Source organism: Pavona decussata, unplaced genomic scaffold (genome assembly GCF_977016875.1).
Source record: "Pavona decussata unplaced genomic scaffold, jaPavDecu1.1 SCAFFOLD_25, whole genome shotgun sequence".
Classification (NCBI taxonomy): Eukaryota; Metazoa; Cnidaria; class Anthozoa; order Scleractinia; family Agariciidae; genus Pavona; species Pavona decussata.
In genome coordinates, this window is record NW_028145448.1 from 999,957 (window position 1) to 1,020,261 (window position 20,305).

General features: G+C 39.7%; 2 protein-coding genes across 2 annotated transcripts; both read left to right on the forward strand.

Annotated features, from left to right (window-relative positions):
• Window positions 1–5,462: 5,462 nt before the first annotated feature.
• On the forward strand, window positions 5,463–10,428 carry LOC146485676 (type I iodothyronine deiodinase-like). Its single transcript, XM_085103050.1, has 2 exons — window positions 5,463–7,961; window positions 9,318–10,428. Exons 1-2 carry the CDS (start codon window positions 7,470–7,472, stop codon window positions 9,600–9,602), a joined length of 777 nt encoding a protein of 258 aa, XP_084959176.1. The 5' UTR covers window positions 5,463–7,469; the 3' UTR covers window positions 9,603–10,428.
• A 3,306-nt stretch (window positions 10,429–13,734) lies between these two features.
• Window positions 13,735–15,933, forward strand: LOC146485677 (thyroxine 5-deiodinase-like). The gene is made up of 2 exons (XM_085103052.1): window positions 13,735–14,538; window positions 14,962–15,933. Exons 1-2 carry the CDS (start codon window positions 14,056–14,058, stop codon window positions 15,244–15,246), a joined length of 768 nt encoding a protein of 255 aa, XP_084959178.1. The 5' UTR covers window positions 13,735–14,055; the 3' UTR covers window positions 15,247–15,933.
• Window positions 15,934–20,305: the final 4,372 nt, after the last annotated feature.

The window sequence follows — 20,305 nt, forward strand, 5'->3', positions numbered from 1 at the left end:
AAAAGGCCCTGGGAACGAGGTTGGGAAGGGATAGAAGAAAGAAAATGATTTTTGGAACGCTAACAGACAGTTGATACCCACGCAAGAACACCCCAGTTTGCTAGTGGACTAACTTGGTATCCGTCTGTTAATTATTAACTACAAATTCTAATTTTAAAACTTCACTAAATCTTCAATATTTCTTATTTCTCTTAATTTTACTACTCTTTCGAGAAATAATCGCCCAAAAATTTACAAAATACACCAAAACATTAATTTGTGTAATGAGCATAGGGTTTTTGTATTGCTTGGAACGCGAACGAAATATTTCGGTTTAACCGATTTTTAACGGCGTGAAAACGGCTTTCATGTAGACCCCCGCCTTAATGCAACAATATTTTTGTGGTAAATAGTTCCTCTTATGTCAAGAAAACGTATAACAATCGACAAAAATTTTCTTGCGGGGAAATATGATCAAACCGCAATGTTATTGATTGAAAGCCGGATAGACCAGTTATGAATTTTAAAAAGAGCATATTTCATTCCTATCCATGACTTTCACTAACATTTTATTTTTGTAATTAATAAATCTGAAACGTTTACTTTTTTGTACATGTTCACACTGTCAGAATTGTTGAAGCTTCATCATAATGCTTGTTACCACAACGGAGAAGTCTGAAGTCAGCGTAAGGTAGGTGAGCATTGAAAACTAAGCTCTGGTTTTCAAAGATTCTTTCATTCTACCAATTGTCCGTATTTTCGTAATTAGGTAGACCTCGCAAACGTGTAATGTGATTCTGTTGTATTCTCGCTCGAAAATATGATTTACGACAATCACCGCTATCTAAATATTTTGGTAAAAGCTCAGTTGTTTTGAATGACCAGATCCAGTGATCCAAAAGTTGTATCAATTTGACGAGAGCAGACGACAAAATCAAACGATGCAATTTCCCGCACTGTTTCCACAATACACGCCGAAATTCCAACTTGGAACAAAACAAATATTCAGAATACTATTAGAGACCTTTAGATTTGTTGTCTCGGCCGAGCGAGAGTCCTGGTAACGTGACTGCACATTTTGAAAACTCAAATATAGAGAAACGGAGTGCGCACGCGTGAACCAGTGTCATTTTGGCGGGAAAACGAGATAGCGGTCGTCACTTTAAGGTGATTCCGCTGAAAAAGAAGGAGTATTTAAAATTGTCTAAGACTTGGTCCAGTTTATGACTATGTTATGAGCATTACAAAAATGCAATAAAATATGGGGGTCACCGTGCTCGTTTTTGTGCAACCTGGATGGCTATTATAGTAAATAGATGACCCACGAGGTTTATATTAGGAACGCTAGTAATCAGAAAAAGGAACTTTCATTTCTAGAAAAATCAATTTCTTGCATTAAAATATCGAAGCAGTTCAACAAAATTTATTTTAATCTTACACAACAAACTATTTTCATTGAACTGGAATTAAGATTATGAAAGAAATTAAAGATTTTGCTGCGTGTGCACGTAAGCAGTACTACCTAAATACGTGCTTTTTAAAGCATTCAAATAAAAATATCTCAAAGTAGAGTATTAAACTTTTCTTTAAATCGCGATATATAGTGGTCAACCGTATGACATTTAAATTGATGCATTAAAAAATGGGGGTCACCGTGCTCGTTTAGAAGAAAAGGACCATTTATTTTCTTGCCGAGCTTAACCTCAAGGAAATCCCGTAATGTTCTGCGTGCGCGCGCTCGTGCGCGCGCTAAATGACGCGAAAAATTATGCGCAGCAAGGATGCGCAATGCAATTCAACGGAATCACCTTAACATGGTTTTGCTTGGTGGTGAAAACACGTCCTCGAAACGTAGGTGATCTCGTTTCGTTTTTATGTTGTTGTTATTATTATTTTTTGCGGTGGGGGGGGGGGGGGAGGTTAAGAGGAGGAAACACGAAAGCTAGGGTTTAGCTATTATCATTCCATTGACAACTGCGCGCATGCGCCGCGTACGTCGCTCAGCAAGAGTAAAATGAAGCTTCTTGGGGTACCTATCTTCTTAGTACTTCGATAAGTCAAATGTTGTATTCATAGTGACCATAGTTGTTACTAGACTCTGAAAAACGGTGTCAGAAGTGGTTTCCATGGTAACATCAAATTCAATGTTTGGTCCAATGTTATTCCAATTACCAACTATTCGAACAACCTTGCATCTGTCAAGTCTTCTACACGGTCGAAGATCCATCTTACAAATTGCTCCTGTTTAAAGAAGTTGTCCTTACAAAGTTTATTAAGTCGTTGGAACTGACCTACCACATTAAATTGTTCCCAGATAAAGTCACAAAGTTTGATGGCGTTTGCTCAAATATTAAAAAAAAAAAAAAAAAAAAAAACAATATGGATTCAGAGCCATGAGGCGTGAGCAGCAGTTACGAGCAGAAATTTCAGTCATCTCCAACCGCAAATTTGTTCCTGCAAACCACAAAAAATGGGCAATCCGCAAAATAGAACTCCCGCAAATTTTTCATGCTACACGTTATGTAAAAATATGGTTCACCGCGCGGCGAGGACTCGAAACTCGATCTCCTTCATTCAAGGCGCGCAAAAGCGAGTGAAAACCGCTGCACTCAATACGCGATATTCACGATGATGCTATTTTCTTTACAGCTATCAGAGTCCTCTTTTTTTTTTTTCCTTTGTAATTTAAATTTTGTTATTCCAGTAAGGTTTGATAACAATATCCCTAATTTACAAGAGAAAATAAAAAACCGAAGGATTCGGGTAGTCGTAGTAAATGACCCCATCATGACTGAATGGCCTTCCGTTATAGGAGGTTAGTCATTACCGGCGCCACATTAATCTTTCGGGTTTTTTAATGGTGTTTAAATGGAGAAAAGGTCGGTTGGGAGGAATTGATGAGCTTTGGAATAATTGAGAAAGTCTAGATTTTATGGAGATTTGTGGCTACAATTAATAAAAAAAAACACAGACTGGTGACCGGAGGCGTATACGAAATTTTTAATCGTATTTCATTTCTTTCCTAAATAACACCTTACTTCATGCAATTTCAACTGTAATATCATGGTTCACAAAGTACTCCATAATTTTGGCGCGAAATTTCAGCATTAATTGATAATTTCACACGTGAAATTACAAAATTGCTATACCATCGTTTCCCGATACAATAAACAAGTCAAAAACTCTGTATTGTGAGCTTCATTTGTCACCCATGACATTGAAAGGTAATCAAATGATATACTCGACGTGGAATTAGGAGATACGTTCACTTGCGTTTTGTCAAAGTTCTTGCAATTTCTCTCGTAAAACATGCGTGATCGAAGTTATTTCCTAATTTCACTGGTCATCATTTGTTTATTCATATTAACCCCCCCTTAAAGAGAGGCCACCATGTTATGAATAGCATGATAATTTTATGACCCCTTTATAGACGGGCATATAACTGCGTGTATTTGTGGTTGCAATTCAGTATAACTCTGTTCTCATTCACTGGGTTATTTTATGTAAGCGCCAGGGTGTATGAGTCAGTAGGGGAAAATGAAAGCTTTCATCAATGTCCTCTGGGTTGCTAGCCGTAGAATGAGTATGGTTCACAAAAATCTTTGGACTGAAATTAAGCTTTCAACACTTTTTTTACGTGGGTCAACACGCTTGAAAACATTTACCAGCTGGCTTTCCCGTTAACACAGTTCAAATTATTCCTGTTAAAAGCCCACAGTCAAGTTGTCTGACCCCATCAAATCAACTCCTGCCTGCACAATATTTTCCGTTTTGAAAATGTATAAATAACTTTGATGACTTTGAACTTGATCGTTCTAAAAATATTTTAGCACAATGGATGTCCTATGTTATTGCCATATTAAATGTGTTTATACTGGCGAGGCGTTGCAGGCAGAAAATTTCTCCCACAACGAACATTCTGCAAAATAGAAAGCCATTTGTTTATCTTGACTTTTTTTCCTGCCGCTGAAATTATTTTCGACGTTGTTGTAATAAAGACATAAAGCACGAAAAATGAATTCAAATGCATTCTGCATAGTGAACGAAGCAAGCTTTTTATGTTTGTCTCTGTAAAAGGAAGCAGGAAACGCGAATTCGCGAGCTTTTTTAGTCTCAGCGCTGTTCAAGAAGTAAGAGAAATATTAAATTGGAGTTTGCTTCATACAAATGACAGTAGTCAATTTCTCAAAACATGCTCTCCGGTTGTATATCTTAACCGATGATGGCTTATAAGTTCTGGGCAGTCGAATTCAAATTTACGCCCATTTCAAATGAAAAAGGACAGCTTAAAGGGCGGTGCCTTCATTTGCTATTGCGCATAAGTTCTGCGCATCTCGAGATGGTTCGAGAAAGTCTGACTTCTTAAGACAGTGCCTAATAATTCAACGGCATTTTTTGCGCGGTTTATGACTATGCGCGACTGAAAAGAAGATGCCTTTGTATTAAGAGGCATCGTCCTTAAGTACATATCATATCGTGCGAAAAACAATGACAATTCTATGGGCACTGAAAACAGAATTGTTCCGGAAAGATCAAGTTCCAAAATTTATCGACTAGATTCATTATTCATTATAGATTCAATATGCCTCATAACGACGAGTAGTGCCTACAGACATGATTTTTAATGGTAGATGATTTACGAGCACTGTTTAATTTTTAAGCACTCACGTAAACGCACGCACCGCGAGGGAAAATGAGCGTGTGCACGTCACGATTGGTTTTGATTTAGCTTCTGATTGGCTAAAAACGGCGTGTGCTTAGTTTAAGGTTTTTGATTGGTTAATACAATTTGCAACAGTGTTATCTGTTTTGAGCCATTACTCAAGTTAACTGCAAAACACAATAAAATGCGAACTGGAAATACATCATTTTCGAGAGCCAATCGAGGAACTATCGAAGCAAAACATTCAATCATGCCGAAATAATTATCAATGACGCTAAAAGCAGTTACGAAAGCAATTACTCAAGTACTGCTCTTGAAAAGTCTGTCCCATGCTATAATTATCGACACTATCCACTAATGCAAAAACTCTCAAAACCGCACAATAAGAATCAGACCATGCATACTAATAAAATGTATCAGCACAGCTACGGAAGAACTATTTAAGATCCAATAATACCATTTTCTTGCATTTCAGACTTTTCGCGCGGAATCGAACCAAAGCTAAAACAGTAAAAATTTCATGTACCATTATTGAAACTTCTTGACGTGTCTAGAAGTTTCTGTGTCAACTTCAAAATTTAAAGTGATGACTTTGCTTTACTGAATTTTCGAGTGAGAAAAACACGCCATTGATTACCACAGTTAGTGAACCGTGTATAACTATTACATCAGAATCCTTCGCGAATACTGCACAATATCATGGGCAGTCACAACTTGAATACAATATGTCATTGGTATTTCTGTTCAGGATTTTCTACAGAGATTGCCCAAATCACTGCAATGAACTGGAGTCGTTTCAGGTTATGATTCCCACGGTTTTTTGTCCTCAGTGATTTCTATTTTAGTTTCGTTTCAGCTTAGCGTTGATGCATGGTCAATTTTACTGTAAAGCACATAATCTGAAAATCACAATTTTGACGCGAACTTTATTATCATTGCAATCCTAAAATTGCAAAGATTCGTAATATTCTAGAAAATTAATCGCAAATGGCATCAGGATAGACCAGTAACTTCAGACTGGCGAAAATATGCCAGCTATGAATCTCTGAGATGACTTTAATTTCAACAACATTTTATACTTCCATTTCAAAGCCAGATCCTGTTAAATCCAGTTGACAAAGTAAATGACGAAATGTCTGGAATTTCGTCCATTGTGTCAGCCTTTTTATCGTTTGCAACGTTCCCCTGTAACTCTATTAGTCCTTAGAGTCAAAACTTGAACAAGTCATGACTATGGTTCTATAAAGCGTTGCGACATTAGCTTAAGTCCTAAAAAGTGGCAATTTACATGAGTAAGGCTATTAATCATACGATTTGGTGACAGTTTAAACATGTGGTTCATAAACTTTGTTACTCCCAAAGACGCACGTACTAGGCAGTATCTAACACGTAGGTTCATTGACTCAACGCCACTTACGTAGTCAATTCGAACGCACGTGCAAGTTTTCCTAACAGTTGAGTCTGTTGACGAAATTATATACAATGACCAATCACATGAGAGCTATTGAAGAATGTGTCATCCTCTGGTCTGTTTTTTACTCAATGTGCTTCTCAGTGAAATTTGGAAATTTTTCTCTAGTTTCTAAACCGCTGTCCTTGAAAGAAAAATAGTGTAAGCTTTTCGAAACGAGCTACTTCTATGCGACGACTAAAGTAAACATTTGCCTTGTGCGTGAACCGTGCGCGGAAAGCTCGCGAACATCAAACGACTAGTCACTTCAGATCTCACTGTTCTGCGATACGTTTTCAACAAGTTTTACATGTCCTGGTTATTGAAGCATAAACACGCGTCTTCATAATGATCTAACGCAATTTGCCGTGGGGGTAAAGATGTCAAAAAGAGACCCAACCGTCGCCAAATTTCTTTTAAACTTTCCTCCACCAGCCGACGTCCTGTCTTCCGTGCAGTCGAGCGCGCTGCTAATTGCTCTAAAAAGATGGCAAGCTGTGAAGAAATTTTGCAGCGGAAAGACTCAAAAATACTCAGTTATGTTCCCCAGGTGTGCGATATTTAGTTTTCCCCAATGTTTCAAATGCAAAAGGAGCAATTACATTTAGGATGTTGAGTAAATCTGACGAAAACGAGTCCGCAACAGCTCGCGTGCCTGGTCCGTTATATGATCGCGTGATTGAAGTTACATTTGTTTACAAACTTCGAAATCACGCAAAACTTTGCGGCAGAATTTCATCACTAAACGGCCGCCAACTCAGCATGAAGGAGCGTAAATTTAACTTGGATGTCTTGCACCATCTCTATTAAAAGCCGATTATGCAAGTCCTGATGGTTTCAAAGCACCTTGCTCCGAAGTGCACGTGCATTGAACTTTCTTTTGAACAAAACTTGGCAGGTCGAAGATGACAGAGCGCTGCGAACGAAAGCCTTAATGCGTTGCGTGCTGTACATGCTTTTAGAAACAAATGAAGGTCATTGAAAAATACTTCACAGGAAAAGCTCTCGAATCAATTCGTCATTCGGTCTAGAGCATGCAGTGGAGCACTGCTGCGAACAGTTGTGCTTAGTTTGTTAGTAAAATAGTACCGCTAAATACCAGATGCGCGAAGACCAAATATAGGAATACTACAGCTAGCGCGTGATAAACGGTTCCGCTTTTGCATTGGCGCAGCCTCTGAAACAGGTATTTCAAAAATCAGTTGTAAGACTTCGCGGGTCACGAGCACGCAGCAAAAGAAATTCTTTGCATACCCCGCTGTTGAACACGGACAAAAACATCGATTAACCGCTGTCGGCCTCATTCGGGCTTCAAACACAGCACAGAGAACAGCTCTCAGTCGAGTTCGTGCGTGACACAGAGGTTTTCCGAGCAGCATGCTGTGGCAAATGAGCAAGATATCAACGCTGTTGATTTACTACGCCGGTTCCGTGGCTCTGTTCCTCGCGTTTTCAATTTTTCGACTTGCGCAGCTATTTCCGTGTCCGCAGTGGATTTTTCTTGAGCTGATGAACAAAATTACCATTGTCAAGCTTTCCCAAGAAGACTACTGGCAGTCGCTGTTCACGCGTCCGATGTTTGACACGATACGATCTCAACTTCTGCTTGAGCTACAGAAGTCTGTTCGAGCAGGAAATCTTGCCCCAGACTCCCAAGTATTTGCAGCCGACGGCCTGTCACGTTACAGTCTCTTGGACTTTTGCAGAGGAAGTCGTCCGCTGGTGGTGAACTTTTGCAGCTGGTCCTGTCCTGTTTTCAGGGCCAGGGTTGGAGAATTCCTCAGCATTGTAGGAGAATTCAGCGACGTGGCTGATTTTCTGACAGTCTACGTGGAAGAGGCCCATCCTTGCGATGGTTGGGCCTTTAAGGTGAGCTGGAAAAAAACACTCCCTAACAACGCCTTGCGCTATTTATCAGTAAAATCGCTAGTTAATAGGTTCTTATTAGCATGTAAGTACTTTGAAATTGCTGCGAAGAAAGAGAAAAAGTCCCCTTTTTTCCCTCAAGTTATGCTGGCAACATTGTTGCATGTCTGCAAAACCCCGAAATTTGAGTTAAGAGTCTGTGGCTACACTCATAAATTACAAGACGTCAAATAAAACCTACTGGGCGTTATTGGCTCCTTATTCTTCCAAATTCGAAAATTTAGAAAACAACGAAGTTGTTAAACTGGAATTTTCAGACAGACCACCACGCAGGTTTTTTTTGGCATAGAATGGACACTGATGGGGGTTACAGAAGCAACATTGTCAACATTTTTAATTCACATGAGAGCAGCGCTGCAATTCTATTGGTGCATACCACATGTCACTACCATACCTCGCGAAACTAAACATCTGCTTTTCGTTCTTTGCCAAACGAAAACTAACTGGACGTCTGCCCGGTCGAACTCGCATATGTTTGCAGAGATATCGCTTTAAATGGAGCAATGTCTCATGAAACCTTACAAAGAATCTTACTTAAAGACAACCCTTTTGGAAAACAATTCAATCATTTGTTTGCTCTCACTTGAACTTTGAAACTATGGAATTTTAAAATTTCATTTACTGTATCACCTATGGTGTAAATTCCTGTCATGGCGTTTCAAATTGCCTTTTTAGAACATTTTTCTCTCAATGAAAAGAGCTTGTTGATAGTTCCAAACAATTAAGAAAAACCCCTTGAGGTATAATGCAGTATTTGGCAAAAAATCAAACCCATTGGCTAAATTGATTCAAACGTTGAGTTTGATAGTACTGAAAAAGGCTCATTCTGGGAAATTACAAACTCAAAGTTTGAATAATATATGTCGAGAGAGGATGATATATGTCATTGTACAATGCAGTTCAAATTTTATTGACCCTGCACTTGAAATCTTGAGCGTGATCATTAAATTGCAGCTGCCTAGCGGTCCTTCCCGTGGCATTATTTATAAACCTATTGCAGGTGGTTCTAACCTCTGCCAGAAAGTCTGGACGAAATCCTAAAGTTTCCTGACCACCCAAATTAAAACTATGAGTAGTACTTTCCTGTGGTGCTGTTTATTTTGCTGTGCAAGGTGGTTCTAACTTTTGACTCTGTGGCTGATAAAATCCCAAATTGTTACCTTTCCGATATGAGAACTGCTGGTATTGAAAATTGTTCCATCTGTAAGACTGAGTAAAGACTCGAGATGCGTGAACAGTTTAAATATAAGATGTACCAGTCTCTCAACTGACATTTGCTCATTCGCTTTGGCTTTTCAGAACAACGTCATCATACCAAAACATCGAACGCTGGAGCAAAGATGCAAGGCAGCCCAAATGATGCTTGACTCCGTTGCGTTTGACTGTCCCGTGGTGGTGGATAATATGGACGACACGGCTAACAAAGCCTATGCTGGCATGCCAATGAGACTGTATATCATCAAAGGGGGGACGGTGGAATACGCTGGGGGAGCCGGACCAACGTTTTACAATCCGAATGCAGTTAAGGAGTGGCTGGAACGTCACAGAACAATGTTGCTTAGAAATGCCAGGCACAGGGCCTAATAGACTGAACAGAAAACGGACCCTCAACGCCGTGCCTTAATCCCAGATGAACCATAAATTAAGGCACCAGGCGCAGTTAACAACATTCAAATGAAAACTACCGTTCCGGACTGCAGCACTCTCTGTGGTACTGAAAATATTATGAAGCTGTACAAGACGGTTCTAACTTCAACTGTGAGCCTGTGAATGAAATCCTAAGAACTGAACATTGAAGTGAAACCCACTGAGCAATACTTTCTCCTCGTGTTGTTTACTAAGCTATACAGTGTGTACGAAACTTTCGAATAGACGTGTGAACATTTAAGTAAGAGAAGTGCTTAATGGTTCTTTGTTATTAGATATTTTTCAAAGTTGAATTTGATTTTTTTCTTTCAACTTTAGACTTGAAAGAGTAGAAAGCTCAAAAGGACTTGTAGTGTGGCTGCGGGAGCGAGACACTCGCGTGCAACGCGACACGCGCAGGTCTCGAACTTAATTAAGTAGCTTGTTGTTAGAGCATTGTAAAATAGAAAACGAGAATGTCATAACCTTTCTATGTACATGAATCGACGAAATATTTTTTGTAAGTACATTTTTTCACGGAGTTATGTTGATGTGTATGTATATGTATATATTGTTTTTCAACTAGAAAGTAGAAAACACATTGTATCCATAGCACCAACGTTTTCAACCGTAACAAGAGATCAGGCTACCGTCATGCAAAATTAGGTGGTCGCGTTCACTTACCAGCTATTTTAATGGACGTACATCACGTCTCTAACCTCAAGGGCATTCAGTTAATTTGTTGAAAACAAAGAACAAATAAAAGAAACAATTGTAAAGCGTGTGTGTTGGTGTTATTATACGCCGCTCTGCATATCAAAAATACCGGGGCAAGTGTTGGGCGTTATCCCAGCTCATTGAGCCTTTTTCGAAGTAGAGAATTCTCTATAAAACTGCAGCGGATCTGAACTACAGCAATTTACTGATCTAGATGACTGGCATCAAAGAAGTGATTGAAGACAAGACTGTAACCGAGTTAACCATTGAAATTCATTTTTGTTGCTTCACATTTGAGAGTAAAAGTGCCGGCACTGATAGCTAGCTACATGCCGTCAAAATTTTTCTAGAAGCACATGCATTGAAGACGATTTAATCACATTTTACATCCGCGGACGAACACGAGCAGACCATCAGACGCCGTTATATTGGGAGCGTTCTTTCTGGGCGGTGTGCTTTCGCGACCACAAAAAGTCTTAATGGGCACTTGGTATAAGTGGACAGTTTAAAAACTTGTAAACAGCTCGTGACGTGAATTCACTCAATTCATATCCGATCTTGCGTCAGTATATACTTGTGAGCATGTTCAGTAGAATTTGGACATGCAGTAAATTTTACGGCCTACAAGACATGCAGCTGTGCTGATCCAAAACTTCTCGGCATGTCTGAGATTTAAATATAGTTTCCAGGACCGTGAATTTGCTGGAAAGTGGTGAAATGTGTATATCTAATGTGTGTACCTGAAAGTCAGCGTAAACAAATGTGTTGAAATAAAAAAAAGATAGCGTGTATCAAATCATCTAAGCATGGCTGGCGATTTATAGCTAAGGTGTCTGGTTGAAAAACAAGACACTTGATATTATCAAGTGAAATATCAATATATCTTTAGATTGATACGCGAGATATATAAACTGAAAAGCAACTGTAAGAGGGTTGAGAACAACTTTTATATAACACTAATATCATCGCGAAATAGCTCCCGAGAAAAAAGGAATATTTTCATTTTTGAAGGAATGACGCATCACAATTGAGGAACACCAAAATTCTTTAAATTTTCCAATTAAAGAGAAAGGTAAAAGTTCGGAATGCGGAGGCTTTTCAATTATGCATTGTCCGTTGTATATATGTATCAATAGGGGTTGCTAAAAGCTGAAACGCCACTGATTATGTCTCGGTGGAGTCTTCCTTTTGGCTGATACGCTCTGAATCGAACCTCTGCTCTCATTTCCTACGGCCACGTCATTCAATGTCTTTCGGACCGTTTCCACTTTGCTGGGACTGATAAAGCTCTTAAAAGTACCATTCAATTACAGGAAACGTTCGAGCGGCGCTCTCAAAAATGATTAGCCAATGGTGTTTTCTCATGCTTACATTTTAGAAGCTTTATCAACTTTCGGTTAATTTGGCATTGGCCTACAAGGAAAAGGGTTAAGCCGTATCGATGACTCTTTCTGTCTGTATCACTAAATAATTTATATCTTGTTTGCAATAAATCTGTGTTATTCCAGGTAAAGTTGTCGTGTTAAAGTTGTCAAAGTTTAAGTGAGCGCAAATAGTGTGTTTTTCGCCTTTAAAGTTGCTGCGTCATTCTGATCGCGTGATTCTGTACTGTTTGTAAAAGTGATAAACAACCAAGACACGCTGGCAATGTCACGCGAACTTTGAATTTAACCTCCTCAGGCAAATTCTATTTAATTTGAAATAACTAACGTAAAAGTTCATTGTTTTAAATATGTTCTGCATCCAGCCTTACAGTCTTTGAATTGCTTGATTTCTCATATCAACCTATTTGCTAGAAAAAACAATCTGCTTGTACTGAGTTTATTAAAACATTGAAAAACCAAACTGCGTCAAAAAGACGTATCATCATTTTTTTAAAACCACATGTTTTTAAACAAATAGAACCAAAGTGAAATCTGTAAAGCAGAACGAGATTCGAGAACTTGTAAAAATTGCGACTGTGGTTATCTGAAGAACATGTTTTACTGCTAAAGTAAGAGCCAATTTTTACTCGAACAATACATCCTTTAAAATCGGTAAACCGGAACCCACTCTCGGGTTTTTCGGCCATGATTTTAAGATAACTCTAGCAACTGCACGATGTTGGCACCCATATTTTCAATAACAACACTTCAAATATCTGTACATAGGATAAACAGTTAAATCTCATGGCACGAATGTCTTCACGTCCTGCTATTAAACTGTCTCGTTTCATCATCACGCGTAGTTAGCGATCAGACTCAGCCAATGTACTTAGTACTAATCGCACATGCAATCACTGGGTTTTGAGAAGTGCTTAAAGCACGGAATCGTTCCATAAGATTATAACAGTGCGTCTTATTGAACTCATTTATAAAAAGCGTGCGTGTTTCTAGCTCGTGATTGTCACTTGATGTTTGCGGATTCATTTTTGTTTTGCAAAACTAAGTGCTATATAAACCTGCGCTAAAACCTTCCTGTTGTCGCGGAAGTTTTCTGTTTTGTTTTCTTCGCCTTAGTTATGCTCAAGCATCCCTTCTGTCTTATCTTTCAATAGTCGTACAAAGTCAAGGTTCAACTTTCAACAAAACTGAAGCTGTTGAAAATTTTAACAGCCCCACAGGAATGCACAACCTACTCACCGACCAGTCTGCATTTAAATAACTGACCACAAACCTCAAAGTTAAAGAAGACTATGTCGCCTGATTTGAGACTACAAAAGAGGAAGGTTTAAGCTGCACTCTCTCAAAGCCTGGCGAGCATTTAACTCCTGGGAATTTGAAAAGAGGCTTTCGTGCTACAAATGGGAACTCAGTCAGAAAGTAAAGCGAGTCAAGGGCTCTTTTTTAACAAGCCACATACCGCGGTCGGAGGGTGCAAAAATATTGAGACGAAAAGGTTAAATAGATTACCTCAGAACATGAAATTTTACTGTTTAAGACTAACGCTAAATTAATCCACAAAATCTGTTTGAATAATATTGACACAATTTTACAGTTAAATTGCAAGCAGGTGCGCACCAACCCGTTGGAAGAAAACTCAATTTTTCAAACGAATTTTTCTAAAGTATGTCCTAAATGCGTTTATTTCCAACACAGGATTAAGTTGTTCAGGAGCATGTGCGCTCTTCAGAATGACAACGGCAACTCGAATGGACGGGCACCAATATCTTAATAAGATAGCAGTGCTTGATTTAAAGAGGCTTAGGTTATGAGACAACCATTCCGTGATGCCCTAAGTTTCTAGATGAAATTGGGGTCACTTTCGGAAACGAAGCGCATAGAAGGAAACGGCGCGATCGAAAAATCATACACTCTCACGCACACGGAGAAAACGCCGCGTTCAAACGTTTCACAGGTCACTTATAAGCTTTTCTTGTGACCCAAGATAGCGTGAGATCAATTTAACGGAACAGGACACTTGGGAAAAAGCATCCGTGAGCAAGTCCGATTGTTAATGCCGGTATGTTTATTCAGCACTTGTAGTCGAGAAACAGGCTTGTCAGCCTCACGAAAGGGCCATGTGAAAGGTCACATCTTTCGCAAGTGTTTAAATTCCCAGAAAACAAAATTTTTTGAATTCCTTCGCTGCTCAGTGGTATAAATACACGGTCTGCGTCGAAATCGAACTTTGCCGAGCTGCTAGCAAGAGTGCGCATATCACAGACGGGAGTGGAAGACGCAACTCGCAAGACGCAAACTGAACTCGAGCTACGATGCTGCGCAAAATCACAGCTGTGTTTCCTTACTGTGCGGTTACGGTGTTGTTGTTTTTGGCATTTTTGTGTCTTCGCGTCCTACGTTTTGTTCCTTGCGGCAAACGGATCCTACCCAAGCTAGCGAAAATTGTTACGACACTGGAACTACCGATCGAGGACTACTGGAGTTCACTCTTCACGTGGGACATGTTTCAAGCCGTGCGTTCTTCGCTTCTCTGCGACCTGCAAAAGTCGGCAAGGATGGGACATCGCGCACCGAATCCCTCCGTGGTCACGTTAGATGGAAGTTCACATCCTCACTTACTGAACTTTTGCAGGGGAAATCGCCCCCTTGTTCTCAACTTCGGCAGTTGGTCATGCCCTGTCTTCAGAGCCAGGACACAAGAGTTTCTCGCCATTGTTCGCCGATTCAGTGATGTGGCGGACTTTCTAACTGTCTATATTGAAGAAGCGCATCCCTCCAATGGGTGGGCGTTCCAGGTGAGAAGAACAATCCCTTCTAAGCCCTAAAACCTTTCTCCTCTAACAGAAATAAAATCTTGAGCAACGTAATATGTTTATGCGTTTCAAGCGTTGGATGATAACCTTAAGTGTAACCATTCAAGTTATAGCTATAATGCCGTTGTAGCTTCATCGCTGGGCTTTTCTCGCGGGAAGAATTTCTAGAAGATTGTTAAAAAAAATCACTGTTACCATTTTTAGGCTGCAGAATAGATGCAAAACGAAAAGAAGGTTCGAGTTGGATCGTTTGAATTCCTTTTTGTAGTTTAGTATTGTAAGACTTCCGTTACAGGCTTCAGCCGTCTAGCGTACGCAGTTTCCGCAGAGGCATGCGGAAGGTTGAATTTATACTTCGTCTCTTGTTCAAATCTTGTTAACGGAATAACATTCATTCCTTTCCAGAACAACGTCGTTATTCCAAAGCACGAAACTCTGGAGCAAAGATGCCAGGCCGCGCGCCTCATGTTAAGCTCGGTAAAATTAAACTGTCCGGTTGTGGTGGACACTATGGAAGACGGCGCAAGCAAGGCGTTCGGTGGACTGCCTATCCGACTGTATATAATCAAGAATCAAAAAGTGGAATACGCAGGTGCAATGGGGCCTACGTTTTACGCGCCAAAGGAGGTTGAACAGTGGTTGAGGGAATACAAGGCCGAGTTTTTAAGAACTGGACGTCAAAGAGCATAATATATATACCAAATCAAAAGACAAGCGAGGAGCTGTAAACTCGTGAGCGGACACTCCCCGAACAAACAAGCTGCGGCCGATTTCTCGTTTTATGAGAATATCCTTTCGAAAGGCGTAAAAGCTTTTGTTAAGCAAAGAGCGTGAGAAGCGTGAAGAGACTACTAACAATGGCTGTCATTCCTGGGTTTCTCACGTTCCCACAAAAAGACATGGAAATTCAATTAGTGTAGGATGACCTAATCCGGAAGTCTTAGAGAAAAAAAGTACATAGTAAATTGGCAAGAGACCGTTTGTTTTTATAAAACGTCAAAGTCTCCAAGAAAATTCTTAAGAGCGTTTTTGGGCGGATAATAATATTTTTAATTTCTGGCTAGATTTTACGCCTCTCACAACAAAGAGATTATTTGTCGAGTTGTGTTCGGACCGGACTAAGGTTGCAGCCCGATTTGTCTGCTTAGCAGATAAGTAAGCAAGACGTTTAAATCGCGGTCACAGATCTGTAGAAATAACTTCTTAGTGAGTCGCGACAACTTTAATTCCCAGGCCACTGTTATAAATAATAATTGATGAAAGAATATAATGCCTTTGTAAGCCATTGCGTCGTTTACTGGTCAAAGGCCAGAACCAACAGCTGTTCGTCATTTTGGAATTAATACACCAGTGTAAATAAACTCCATTTTAGCCTAACACACGAGTCGTCAATATTCTACCTTGGAAAGTTTGTTCGTCATTGTGTGCTTTGTCGCATCGCCCACTGATTTGCGGTTTCCCCCTACGATAGCAATTAAATTATTTTGAAAGGGCGCGAAATAACAGCATATTACTCTGCATGAAAGGGAATTTTTTTTTTCAAGGTGAAAATCCTTTCGATGCATCTGTCAGTTGCAGCTGTTAAGACAGATTGCGTGCATTGGAAATGGCTCATGTTGATTTTGCCTGCCCCCCAGAAGGTTAAGTCAACGGCCAGTCGTTCTAAATGTCTCAAATCTTATTGACTTGCTGTACCGCTTATTAAATCGCCAAGGTTGCCCAGCGCATCCACAAAATCCCGCAAAGTTTGAGAATTGCTGGGCGCGTTTTGAGCACCATTTTAATTTGCGTCTTACACGACACGCGAGCAGTGCAAACGTAGTCATTAAGCGTACAGCACACTTAATTAATAATATTGTGTTCAAAACGAAGGACCGGAAGACAGGTAACTGTTTAAATGTTTACTTTTGAGGCTTTCTGTATAGCAAACATTAAAATGAACGCGTTGAGATTGAAACTGGCTCAATCAGGTGCTTTATTGCCTTGATCAAAATCTGGAATCAAGTCGGTGCGTTGTTTTGACACCATTTTAACAAGCAATCTGTTTAAACAATCAGAGTGCCCAAGGTTGCTGTAAATTGACTTTGTAGATTTTCATTTAACGACTGTCAATCATCGTCTACCATCGATGCATTACTTCATGCGCAATCAAACGGTTTTGATACCGTTTGTTGAAAGACATCCTTGCTAAATAAGAAAAAAAACTTGTCTAGACTCTCAGGTTGATAATTCGCGAGAAGGGCTGATAAAAACAATATCGTGACTTGCGCGCAGCGAGCGAGGTGTAGGTTCCTTTTGACACAAATTACGTGTTAATAATCATCAAGACTGAGTGATGAAACAATGAAACGATGACGGCACAAGTCTTAAACAAAACAAGTTCAAGTGGCAAAAGGGCAATCAATTTGGGATAATTTTTGCGAGTAAAAAGAGACGGTTTCGGCGTTGGTGATCTATTGTCACATGTGTCCAACCTGCCAGCTGTTGTCTCAATTCGTGAAAGCTGCGCAGAAACACTGTTAGTAGACCGGTGCCCAAAAGTCCGACTCTTGTCACCAAAAACCAAACAAGCATCAGCCAATATTTGTTAAACCCTCGAGATTATCGGACGCGAAAATTTGAAATGAATGCGCGTGAATTGAGTTTACGTCAGCCACCGAAAGTACGCACGAGGTGCGCTTATTCACAAGCTGCTCCAGGAAGATCGCGGCAATTATGTTTAATTTCTTTTTCATTTTTCAGCTCTGTGGAAAGTGCTATTTATTGACACATTGCGTGATTGTGCATGGCGTGCTATTGAGTATGTAATCTGTGAAAACAATAATAGTCACGCGAACTTCCAAAAATACAAATTTGATTTTTTTTTTTTTTGCAAATTCCACCCATGAAAATTAGTAATGCATAACATCTTCGGAAAATACTGCTAAATTTCTCTTATTAAAACGATAAAACTCTGTCAGATTTCATGGAAAGAGTCAGGAGCCCATGACAAAGTACAAAGTTAGAAACAAATGAATTACGCAAGCCAGGATTTAATCCAATGCAACTGTGAACCCATCCATAAGGCTTGTGCGGGGGTAGTAAACCCAAGGTGTTGGAGAACGGGGAGATATTTCTCTATAAGTATCGGTGATTTGGTTTTTTGTTCACGATACTGAAGTCAAAACCCGTTTCAGTCTATACCAAAGTAGTCAGGGAAGAGTCGGTCCCTTCAATCAGTTTAGTTCTGACAATTTATCAAAAAAAAAAAAAAAAAAAAAAAAAAAAAAACACTCGCTTACGAAATCTAGGACATTAGACGGACTGATGCTTATCCGGCGTCTGAGTAGCCAATCAGATTTTCGAATAGAGTGGAGTAGAGAAGAAACGGGGAGACGGGGAGAGTAGAGTAGAGTAGGCTGGGTATTATCATATTGGTAGGATAGTATAGGGCAGGGTAGCAAACGAATGTTTGATTTGGAAAGGTAAATTCGCCGCCGTAAAGAGACAAGAAAGGGTTTCGAGCGAAAGCGCTTCAGATACGCTCTGACGATGGGCTAAAGCTCGAAACGTCACCTTTTGTAATTCAGTGTTCAAGATGGTCAGTTGACTTTCCTACCGACGCGGCATTACAGATTCTTGGGAAACTATCCCCCCCCCCCCCCCCCCATATCCGCCGGCATGGTAAGGTGGAGCAGAGTCACGCAGTTACACAGAAATTATTGATGGTGCGTTCGATGCTAGAAGAGAACAGGCCGTGAGGCCGAGGGGAAGCTATTTTGTTAATAAATTGGGTATTAAAGCTTTAATGTTAATTGTGGTTTAAAATAAGCAACAACGGTGACCGAGGACCAAGACCCGGGCGCAACACCCCTAGCTTACGGGCCGGGGTACCGGAAGAGCTTTGGGTTCAATTTGTAGTCCGCGGGTGAATATTCCAGGCAAATCATCTCCGCAGAGAATGGTCTTAAAGACTATTTCATGATAACGCTGGATCAAGCTTAAAATTGTTTGACTATCGAAAACATGGTTTACCCAAGAAAAACACTTAATAATGCCACTCACATTCGCAAACGTTAAACATTTCTTCGATTTTTCGCATACTGATTTAGAGCAGGATTTTTTGTGGTAAGATAGGCAAAACGCACGCGGTATTTATCTTGCATGGCCATTGATATGTGGAATAACATTATCTTGACCTACTGTTTCCCTTTTAGGGCATTTTCTTTTAATGCCCTCTTGTGAATACAACACTATTTAAACGAACATGCAAAATTCTGCTTAAACTTTTAAAACTTTGACAGTTAGGATGACATTTCATAATTCCCTTCAAAGCTGTGTTTTGTTAACCCATCACCTACATAACCAAAAATGGTTGTTTTCGATTTTCTTTACGACAACGTGTCAATAAGAAATGTTGTGCGTTTCCTAAATTATTTTTCGACAGGTAATGAATCAAACTAACTGAGCTATTTCAAAAGTTCATAACATTTTAAACTATTGTTTTCCTTCTCCTTGTTTTTCTGTTGTTTTCTTTAAGTTAAAACACTGCTCAGAGAAGCGGTTCTGAAGCTCGTCTCAAACATTCATCGACGCTACTTTCATCGCATTTATTTTTTTTAAACGCCAAGCACGTGATTCGCGATCGTGGGTCTTCACTGGAAAACTGCAAATTAAATTCTATGACAGATATCCCGCTGAAGTTCAAGTGCAAAAAGGATTTTAGACTTTCGAGGTCAAACGATTGAAGCTGTCGCCACCACAAAAAAAGCCTTTTACACGAAAAGAAAACCACATTCGTCGTCGGCGGTATATATGGCAGTATCGGCCATTGAAATCGGAGGATAACGGAATCACGTTTTTCAACATCTGGGATTTTAATAAAACAAATCGATCAGAGAGACAAAAACACTAGAAAATTCTATTATATGTTTTGCTTGTTGTTCTGTTTATACTGCAAATAGCATCTGTTTACCAATATTCCCTCTTGGATTGACTGTTTACAAAAATACATCTTCGTAAAGCACGCAACACTTTGAAAATCAGTCCGAGAAAAATTTTGCTTTAAAAATCACCAAGAAAAGAAGCAAAGAGTATCCTTATCCGGCGAGATCAAAACAACTCGTTATTATTGCGCGATCTAAAAATAATTCCTTATTGTTGGACGTAGTTTATCATGTCATTAACTGTGGTATTCTATTAAACCGCCCTCCTCTCTTAATTTAAAAGTAACATGTAACATTGTAGTGATCTGCGTTTTCGAATTTGTGTGTTTCACTGTTTAGCATTACAGCATAACCTGCGGAAGAGCAGCTTCCTTAGGAGCTGTGTGGCTTTCAGCATTTTGCAGAACGGAATTTGGGATTTTTTTGGCTTGTCATCTTTTGACACTCATGTTATCTCTAGAGTTTGGGGTTAAGGAGTTCGCCTGTTTATTGACTTACACTTCGCGGGAGGCTTGCTTAGAACTTTCTGGATAAGCCAGGCTTTGCTTCGAGATCCAGGAGAGCTGGTATATTTATAGTTGACGATGGTTTCCAAAACGTTACGAATTTTTAGTGCTTGTACGAACTTAAAATAGAAAACTGCCCGAGAAAGCCTTAGCGTGCAAGTGCCTCAATTGGCGTAATTCCCTATTAGATACTTATTCCATGAAAATTAAGTCAACTTTGCAAAAATCCTCTTCGGAAAAAAATCGTCGATTTAATATGTTTTGTAAAATGGCTTAACTTCGTTTGACAACGAAGCTGTATGACGCAGGTCGCGCCGT